At 29.9% G+C, this 10,565-nt stretch overlaps 1 protein-coding gene across 3 annotated transcripts; it reads right to left on the bottom strand.

The window, feature by feature from the left end:
- Positions 1-6,312: 6,312 nt before the first annotated feature.
- LOC106792023 (serine/threonine-protein kinase VRK1-like) lies at positions 6,313-10,264 on the bottom strand. Of its 3 annotated transcripts, none has more exons than XM_014758125.1 (10): positions 9,793-10,264; positions 9,279-9,549; positions 8,714-8,839; positions 8,419-8,615; positions 8,074-8,317; positions 7,809-8,009; positions 7,493-7,713; positions 7,080-7,327; positions 6,817-6,977; positions 6,313-6,694 (listed from the first exon to the last, which is right to left on the bottom strand). In XM_014758125.1, exons 2-10 carry the CDS (start codon positions 9,469-9,471, stop codon positions 6,612-6,614), a joined length of 1,674 nt encoding a protein of 557 aa, XP_014613611.1. In that variant the 5' UTR covers positions 9,472-9,549; positions 9,793-10,264; the 3' UTR covers positions 6,313-6,611. The 3 variants fall into 3 exon arrangements, with proteins under 3 accessions (XP_014613611.1, XP_014613612.1, XP_014613614.1); XM_014758126.1 differs by having other exon boundaries at positions 9,279-9,546; XM_014758128.1 differs by having other exon boundaries at positions 9,279-9,443.
- Between the last annotated feature and the right edge of the window lie 301 nt (positions 10,265-10,565).

Genomic DNA, 10,565 nt, shown 5'->3' with positions numbered 1-10,565 from the left:
TCCTACACGTCTTATAGAGTAAATCCGTTAGTTTATGATAACAAAAAGGAAAGATGGTATAGGATCTTGAAATTTATTTGTTATTTGCGAATAAATTCGACGCGTTGAATGGAAAATTTTGAGAAGCCTTGATCTAAACGATAAACTACATTTTGTTTATTTTTCTTATTGTAAAAGATAGTTGGAAGTTTGATCATATATTGATTTTTATCAAAAGTTCTAATAAACCTAAGAATATTAGTTTGTTTATAACTTATATTATACAATCTGATCGTCGTCGTCGAAAGATCAATCAGCAATGACTTTTTTGCTGCTGAACAATTTATGGTGTGTTAAAAGTATTTCTTTTTATTATTTTAAATTAGAAATTATCGATCGTTAATTTAATTTTGTTAATTGAATCATCGAATACATTAATATATTGAAATGCTCGCGACGAAGTTTTTTCTTCTTCTTTTTTCTTTTTTTTCCTCGCGAAAAAGAGGGGAAAAACAAGTAAAAAAGAAAGAAAATTGGAAACTTCGTTCTTTTTTCTTCTAACTAATATTTACAAAGATACATGGAAATGGTTTCGAGCCCGATTACAAAAAGCCCTTCCCTTATCGTTTTGTATTTTTGTTCGTTTCTTACGATTAATCGGATACATTTTGCATATGTGTGCGTGCGTGTGCGCTCGTTGACAACAAGATGATGAACGAAGATTTCGAAGGATCGATTGATTTGAATTTTGGCGACGATCCCAACAAACTTTAATGGTAAAATTAAAAAATTAGATTATCGATACGTATAAGTAAGAGTATGATTTAATTATTAAAAGTAAGTACTCGCACCGATCGGGCTCGAAGAGTACTACGTCGATTTTTCCAAATCATATTATTTCATATCTTTTTTTTTTTCGATTGTGTGCGTGTATGTATATGTTTTTTTTTTCTTTTTTAATATTATATACTCGTGTAACTAACGTGTACGCATATGCAAGGATGTTCTGCGTATTAAATATGAGATCGAATAAAATGAATTTTGTTTCTTTTTTTTTTCTTCTTCTTCTTCTTCTAATAATAATCATATAAATGATAGATAACTAAATAAAAAAAATATATGAATTTGCATTTACAATAAATGGGAAATGGGAAACAAATGTTCAAATCCCATTGATCATCAAATTCGATCGCATATTTGATTGAACGACCTTGTTTATTATAACTTACTCGATGTATTTATGTTCGTATGTATGTATTTATGTGTTTATATATATATATAATGTATTTCTAATAATTATGGGATATCTTTCGATGCCTAGAGCAATCGACAGCATCATTTTTCATCTCTACGTAATATCACAGACAAATCTTAAATTAATTTTTATCGCAAATAACTCGATGGGTATATTTTAATGCGACGATAAATAAACTATATCTATCTATCTATCGCTTATATCTTTTTTATCTTTTAACTTTTTTTCTATTTATCTTCCTTTTTCTTTTTATTTCTTTCTTCTATACAATTTTTCTTATTCAATCGCGAGATAAGAAATTTTTCGTCGTATTAAAATTTCAAAGTTGAATATCGTTCTCTCTCTCTCTCTCTCTTCCTGATTATCACCGTTCGAAAGATCGTTAAAAATAATCAAATAATTCAATACACGTTATTCGAAACGAGACGCGACTTAAACCGTAAAGACAAACACCGATTCGTATCTTGATGCTTTAAAAGGTTTCGATTTGTCCTAACTGCACTTCGCGATAACGCGTGTTATGAATTATTAAACAAAAATAATCATTACAAAATTAATTTGTTATACGTGTGTTTAAGAAAAATATTTTCTAAGAAAATTTGAATTTGCAATGTTAAACAGCGACTAACGCTTTAAGTAGTAACCAATACACATCTCACAAATAACACACACATATTCAATTTTGATAATAAGATCGAAAAGGAAAATTTACGATGAACAATAATTTTATCGAAGGCAAAAAAACCCAAGAAAAAAAAAGATAAAAGAGAAAATTCTCATTTGTTTGCCCCCTTGAAAATTCTCTTTCATATTTAATCCATATATGTATATCTATCTATCTATCTATTTATCTCTATCAATTTATTATCTTTCTCTTTATTTTAATCTTATCGTAAAAGAAGGACAGAATAATAATGGTCTCCTTTCATGAAACATAAATGGAGAACGCGAGAACTTCTTCCTTCTATTTCTTTTTCATCGTTGCCAGGTAGAACTTAACGGTTGTTCGTTTGATTTTTGTTTGTTCCATTCTATTTTAGAAAAGATGAGATAAATCAAGATAAAAATTAGAGAGAGAGAGAGAAAGAGAAAGATATAATATATATATAGATAAGGATAGATGATAGAAAACGTATGTACGATTGAATTTGCAATAGAAAAATGTAACGAAGCAAAATTTCTTGCCATCTTCGAAACATTTCTTTCAATCCTTTCTTTCCTTCCTTCCATTTCACATTTGTTTTTTTTTCTTCTTCTTCTACTTCTTCGAATGAAAGGTAAGCCGCGATTGGCTGCAGCAGGTTGGGATCGATGATGATGCTGCTGCTGCTGGTGGTGGTGGTAGTGTTGCTGGTCGTTTCATAGGAAAGAGTGCCAACATGGCCTCGACGTTTATCCAAGAGAGAAAGAGAGTTTAAAACTACGCGTACGCCTTTTCTTATCTTGCCGTATTCCTTTTTTTTTTTTTTAGTTAAGAAAGAGAAAGAAAAGAGAGAGAGGAAAAAGGATAAAATGATCGAGCCTACTTATAGGGGATTTATCCTTCGATCTTTCGAAACGATCTATCTTTCTCTCTCTCTTTTTATCTGTCTTTCGTTCAATCCTTTCTCTTCCTTTTCTTGCTTTTTTCTTCTGTCTTCTTTTTTCCCTGGACGTCCTTGAAAATTACTCAAGGAAGACTACGTCTTCTTTTCCTCCTCGTGTTTCTTTTCCCCCGTTGTCAATATTTTCTGGAGAACCCCCCGGAAGAATAGTTTTAATGAACTTCGGGAGTGGCACACCTTTCCTTCTCTCTCTCTCTCTCTCTCTCTCTCTCGTCCTCGTTTTAATCAGAAGAACGAGGAGACACAAGCACAGACACACACGAAGATCTATCTACTGGTTGGTTGGTTGGTTGGTTGGATGGATGGATGGATGGATGGCTTTCAGCCATGCACGCACATCATGCATCCTCGAGCACCATTAGGATGCCAGCACTATTGATTTGATTGATTCTTCTATTACCAACTCAAGGACACTGTGTGTCTGTTAATCGAATAAATAATTTATTGTCTTCGAAGTATCATCATCCAAATTAGATTTCTTCTTCCTCGACTATGGGCAAGCTACTTTGGTGTACCAAAGGACTCGTTCTAGCTGTAAACGCTATAATCCAATAATCCAACTCCTTTTTGTTCTCCATTAAAAAGGTCAACGCTACTGGCGAGTCAATGCCCTTTTGACGTACGAGGAAACCCTCGTCCCCTAATCTTTCGATAGTCATATTCCTCAAATTGAGTACGCCCAATGGTCGGCAAACCTTTTTCTGTGGATATATTATCGCAAAGTGTTCTACGCTTGTACGATAGACCTTCACCTGCACGCCCTGTCGCTGACCATTCGGACCAACCAAAGTCATATAACCGCTCATGTTCTCGGTATTCCAACAGGAATCTACGTTAGAATCCTTCAGGCTGGATTTATTGAATTGTAAAAAGTTGGTATGCATTGCTACGTCCGCCGGCATCTTGATGATTCCTATCGTTTTCTCTTCCTTTATTACGAATTTCTTCCTTTCCTTTTCTTCCAACAAATTCTCGTCTTCTTCCTCCTCTATCGCCTCAAGCGAAAAATGATCCGCCAGTACCATACGTACTCTATTTTTTGTTTTGTTTTATATTATATTATATTTAAATAAATAATATATATATATAGATTTTTGTGTGAATAAGAGAAATTTTAGCTCGATTTGCGCTTGTAGAGTGAGTTTTCGTTTGTAGGAAAAAAAACCCAAAGTAAAACGATCAACTGACTTACTCGTTGTCTGATTGCGCGCGAGCAACTACCCGCGAAAACTTTCAGCGCTAATATTTATACGGTGCATCGAACTAAGTTACGCATGCGCATACCAATTGGAACATTGACGTGTCGCGCTCTGACGATGTTTAAACGAAAGATTCGCGCGTATTGCATTCACGCGTCTCATTTCGAACGTGCGAAAATAACAAGCGTGTTATTTATTTTCTTCTTTTTAAATTGTTTTCTAACGCTTCTCGTCGCCTTGTTTACTTCTCTCTTTCTCTCTCTCTCTCTCTCTCGAGAGAGAGAGAGAGAGAACTTCGTCATTATATCTGATTAAATTCGAATACAAAAACTAAGAAAACAAGTCTATTGTTTACTTTCAATAAATTCTATAACGATATAAACGTTGTTTTTTATTCGTTTATTTTGCATTGAATATAATTTTATGAAAAATAAAAAATAGACAGGAAGTTAATTAATCTTTTTTTCGTTACGATATTTTTTGGCATGATTGTATGGGTCGTTATGATGACGAAAGATTAAAATTAAACAAGATTTTTCGGTAATTAAAAAAAATAATATATGAAATATAAAGAAGAAGTAATTATAATCAAAAGATCTAATCGTAAATGTAATAATAATAATATTGCAAGCGTTTGTCGGAGGAAAATTTTCTAATTGTAAGAGAGAAAACACAGCTGACGGTCAATAAATACCGATGAATATCTGACAAAGAGGAAAAGGACAGGGTGCGTGTTTCAAGTGATTCACCCTAATTCTCGTTCTTAGCGATCCGTACGCTAAATTCGAAGAGTAAGGGGTAAAAAGGGAATTGGTAGACGAAACTCGGCCGGTGGCCAAATGCGTGATTCTAGGAAAGCTTCTAGCGGTGACAAACGATGGAAAAAGCACGAGAGCACCGTAGGAACGCTGGCAAGGAACCTTAACAGTACCAAAAAAATGAATAAGTGCTCTTAATTGCACATTTAAAATCTCCAGTTGCACACTTCATTTATTAATTATTTAATTACTTATTAATAATTGAAAATACAAAAACGTTTTTTCTCATTTCTAAGCAAAGCAATGAAGTTTTCTATTGTTTTTTCTTTTCAATCAATTGCTGACTTTTTGTTTGTTCGTTTTTCTCTTTACCTGTTCCAAGACAATCGTTCTTAACGAGTAAACTCCTTTAAATTATAATTAAAACGAAATATCTATATTAGATTTCTAATTGATGTTTATTCAATATTTCATTGTTTATCGCTTTTAAAAGCGATAATCAAAGTTCGGTTAAATTTTCGTAGAATGAGGATTAGTTAATATGATAAATAGATGATATTTCTTTGCGATAGAAAAACAACGTACGTCTTTTAAACGCGACAAACAAATGCATAATTCAAGTTACGAGTAAATAATTGTACTTTTATTTTTCTTTTTCTTTTTTTTTTTTTTTTTTTTTTTCGATGAAATCGTAATATACATATGTGTGCATATAAATGAATGGACACTGTTCTAATTATTTGTTTTTAGATACCTATTATGTTTCGAACGCCATTAAAAGTTTCATTACATCATTTTGAGATCGACAAGCACATTATTTATTGTTTTGGAAGAGTAATTATAATTTTCTTTCTTCCTTACATTTTTTCGACTTTTTATTATCCTTTTTTTTCTTTTTACTTTTATAAATTTTTACACAAGATCGTACGATATACTACGAAATTTATATTAGATTTTATTTTTTTCATATCAGCTCTACGATTCTTGTTTTTCCATTAGACGAATAATATATTTTAAAATTAAGTTTTTAAAATTAACATAATTTTCTTTGATTTTTTTTTCTTTAGCTTTGACAGAGAGAGAATGAGAGACAGATATATTACTCTAATATTAAAGTTATGCAATAATATCATTCAAAATCATTTTTATCCTCTACTTATACTCTCTCTATATGTGTGTATTTATATTTTTATATGTATAATAATTATTCACTCACTATAGAAGCACTTGGAAAAAATTGTACATTCATTGCACGATTTTATTAAAAAAAAAATTTTTTTATATAAGTAAAGTAGAATAAAGTAAGGTAAAAAAAAGAAACGAAATGAGAAAAACAAAAATGAGAAACACAATTACTTGTTTAAAAAAACATTCTTACGACAGTACCATTCTCTTTTGTACATATTTTCATTTCTAAACTCAATAAGAATCACATATGATAATACAGAAGAGTACTTATANTATATATATATATATAGATATAGTTTTCTTTTTATTTGTTGATTAACAACACGAAATTTGTCTCTGCGATAATACATCGGTATCTTTTCTTTTATCAATAACATTATACAGCGAACTATATAACACAGTAATGATGTTTAATAATAGGTCAAATGTTTTACTTTAATCCTTTTTTTATAGGATCGTCGAATATTGATTATTATTTAAATCTAAGAGCTATATAAAAAAATGAGAAATAGAGAAAAAAAAATCATATAATACTTTAAGTATATGTCTGATGATAAAATGAATCGGATAGGCAAATATATTGTTCGTTAACAATAGACGTTGAGAGGTTGATAAAGAACAAATTAGCTTAATTTATATCATCATAATTCTTAGATTTACTTCTTTTTTTGCGCTCTTTTGCTTGATTAAATTTGTTGTTAGTTCCTAAACCTAAAATAAAAGAAAGAAATATATTGTATAACAAGAAAATATTGATTATTTTCAATTGATAATGGGGGGTACGAATACTCTTGTGACTTACTGTATATTTCATTTGGATAAATTTAACTTACGTTTTAATTTTGCTACTCGAGAACGTGTTACGCGTGCTGTACCAGATGTATCGAATGTAATGGACTCTACCATCGAAGAACTCAAAGATTCTGTTGGTCTTTTTTTCAAGCTTACAACTTTTTCCATCGCTGGAGTCATCCACTTTGTTCTTAGGTCACAGCTGTTTTAAACAGAAGGTACGGTTTTTTTGTTGTTGGTATGATTATCAATTTGATTTCTAATTAAATCTTAGAAAAATGAAAAATATTAATTATATACTTACTCTGCCGATCGTGATTTATGTTTAAATGTTGCTGATTGTTTCTCTTTCATTTTACGTAAAACATCTAACATCGCATAAGTAGGTTGTGATGAAATCGGTGATGGCGGTGGGGACGGTGGCGGTGTCAAAGTAGTTGGCGGTGTTTGTATGCTAATTTTTGCTAATCTGTCTGGATGAAATGCCAAAACTTCCTCCCAACAGAATTTTTTTGGTTGACTTTTCAATTGTGTATTTCTTGTTATCCGAATCTAAAATAAATATTGAATATATTCTGCGATTAATATATATTACATTATATACATTTATTTGTTTAAGTTTAAAAAAGAGCGATAGTTAGAAATATGGCTACCAAGAAATGTGTGTATTAGTAATTAAATAGTATAATGATCTTATCATTAATATATTTTAATTACCTCGCCATTTACTGGTCTACATGGTTTACGTTCTCGTAAGTAGGGTCGCTTAATCGACGTGGCACAAGTATTCTCATTAGATTCCTGAATGTTGAACAGACACGTAGGAACTTTACTTTCTTGATTCGTACCGGGTTGAAATAGACTTCTTAAATAAGAATAATTTGGTTTGCTTTCAAAGCCTAATTCTGTGATGTACTTCATATATTCCATAAGGGCAGCTGTTTACAAAAATGTATATATATATATACATAGACGTATCAAAATATTTTAATAATTATCATAAAATAAAATTAAAACAAAAAAAATTATTTACGTGGATAATTTTTTTTATTTGGGAAACATTTTTCCATGAGTAGGGGTAAATTAGATAATAAAGCTTCCTTTTCAGCATGAACTTCTTCTGGATTAATTGTTACAATTAAATCATTATTATCTTTCTCCCATGGTAATTTACCGCATACCCATTGTAATAAATTATATCCTAATGTTTCAAGATCTCCTCTTCTCGAATGTGCTGAAAACAAATACACAAATTAATTATTAATTATAAAAAATACAATTATTAACAATATACATACTTCCATGATGTGCATCACGGGATGTAAACTCTAAGGTTCCTTCATGTGCCCTTCTTTCATCATGAACAAATGGCTTATGGATTCCTGCTGTTGTCCTAAAGCGGTAAGCTAATCCATAATCAACCAAGTATGCTTGCGATTTTTCTCTTACTACAGAGTCGTCATAAGGGGCTAATAAAATATTAGGTCCTTTAATATCTGCATGAGCATATCCATGACTGTGAATATATTCTAATGCATCTAGCTGTAAAGTTAAATTAAATATAAAGACAGAGAGAGATTTACCTTCCTTTTTTTTCTTAACGATTATATCAAAGAATAACAAAAAATAACATATTATCTCACCATTTGTACAGCTAAATTATTAACAAGTTTAGTTGGTAATTTTCTGTTGTTTAATATAAACAGTTTACCAATATCTATCCCATATCTTGGTATCACTAAAAATCTGTAACGTTGCCCATTATAGATGTGAGAACCAGATCCTTCATAAGTAGGTACACCTATTCTTCTTTTTCTTTGTGTTTTACACCAACTTTCAACTATGACAAATGATTAAAACACGAAGGTATATATAATTTAATATGTATAATATATTTTTAATTTAAAAATTATAATAATAGTAATATTAATTACTAACTCATATGTTTTCTTGATGCACGAATGTAAAAGTTCATTTCAACAAACAAAGGTCCATTGTTATGAGGTTCAATTTTAATAACATATTGTGCATCGTCTCTTACTGGGGAAGTTATGTCTTTGGAAGCTACAAAAATATAATATTTTTATTAATTAGTACAAATTTCGAAGTTATTTTTTATTTCATTGCGATATGATTTATTGCATGTGTGTCATATTATGTGTTTCTTTGGCCTGTAAAATTTGTCATGAGTAGGATTCATGTTTTTCATATTTGGGCCATTAAGTGAATCATGAGTCTTGTTCTTATAGCGTAAGAGGTTAATTAACCCTTGGAATGTTGAATATTCTTAGCCAAAGTACTTTGTAGGAATGAATTAATAAATTACAATTGTTATTCTTTCAAATGAAATAATGTAAGAAAGTTTTTTTCGAGTATAATTTTGATGCAAAACAATATCAATACACAAACCAATATTGCATTATTTGTATTCGTATTAGCAATCGCCAAATGTATATATTCATAGTATTTAAATGGTTAAAAATGTATCATACAAATTTCATACCTAGGTATATATCACCAAATCCACCGTATCCAATACTGTTACCAAGTCTCCATTTGTTTTGTGTAATATCTGTGAGAATTTCATCAACTGGTAATTTAGCTGGTAATCTACAGCCCGGAGCTGCAATTCTTTTAGGTAGATCATCTCGACTTGGCGCCATTTTTACTATTTGATCGTAGAGAGAGATTAACATTTAACTTATTTTCTTATTAGATACGCTTTATATACAAAGCTTAATATTTATCAAATCTGTAATTGTATGTAGATGCTACTGTAAGGATAAAAAGACTAACGTCATCTTTATGAAATAATGACAAAAAATATATACAAATTTGTATATGAAATGTAAAAATAAAATGTCCTTATAAATGAAAATAAATATTCGTGAAACATTCAAAAAATCATCGATAATCGTTAAATCTGATAAATGATTTTACAAAATAAATGAAATATCTTTGATATTGATTAAATGCAACTAAATTCATAGTTAAAGTTTTTAACTATGCGTACTTACATTGTTTACGTATGTTTCAACGGTATATTTTGTATTGGATAACGTAAACTAACATAACACTATCAATTATTTTTATCTATTTAATAAAAAGACTGACTGATATAAGTGCAAATAATATTTGAATATAGTACGCAGTAGAAAAAATTCTTAAAACGATCGATATTATATTATTTTACGTTTTAATAATTTAAATATAAACGTATGTAAATATCGAAATGGAAAGTTGGTTTCTTTACGCGAATGAGAGATTCACTGAGATTGTTTGAAAATAAATGAGAAATAAAATCACTAGTTGCTTATCTTGTTAATGATATTTAATTCATTGTCGTGTAGAAAAATGCAATTTTAAATGAGATTTTTTCCTTATTACACCAATTATAACTTAAACAATTAGATCTATACTTTGTTTTCTTTCTATTATAACGGCTTAACGTTAATGTACGCCATTCAACTTTATAATGCATTGCACTGCCATTTCATAGACCAAAGTGTAAAGTATAACATAGAGTGGAAAAGTTGCTATACTGAGATGCCATCTGGATGACATCTCATTATTAATTTCTAATCTCATTATTATTTATCTCTATTACATTATAATAGATTATTATTAATTACTTTCTTCCTTTTATTTCTCTTACATATTATATAATAGAATATTAAATAATATTATCAAGAGTATAAATATTGTTTATTTATATCGAATGAGCACATTTTTCGATATCGTTCGAGAATAACCAATCAAAATAAGTCATTCGGAATCAACCAATCAAAAT

This window comes from Polistes canadensis, unplaced genomic scaffold, assembly GCF_001313835.1.
Source record: "Polistes canadensis isolate GaletaPanama2010 unplaced genomic scaffold, ASM131383v1 scaffold_371, whole genome shotgun sequence".
Classification (NCBI taxonomy): domain Eukaryota; kingdom Metazoa; phylum Arthropoda; class Insecta; order Hymenoptera; family Vespidae; genus Polistes; species Polistes canadensis.
This window is presented reverse-complemented; position numbering and strand designations above follow the sequence as displayed.

Coding starts and splice junctions, on each gene's coding strand:
- LOC106792023 (XM_014758125.1), bottom strand. CDS start 9,471: ATGTTAATCTCTCTCTACGATCAAATAGTAAAAATGGCGCCAAGTCGA. Junction 8,616..8,713: donor TGCATCAAGAAAACATATGA/GTTAGTAATTAA, acceptor CATTTGTCATAG/TTGAAAGTTGGTGTAAAACA. Junction 6,695..6,816: donor TCGAGTAGCAAAATTAAAAC/GTAAGTTAAATT, acceptor CTTTTATTTTAG/GTTTAGGAACTAACAACAAA.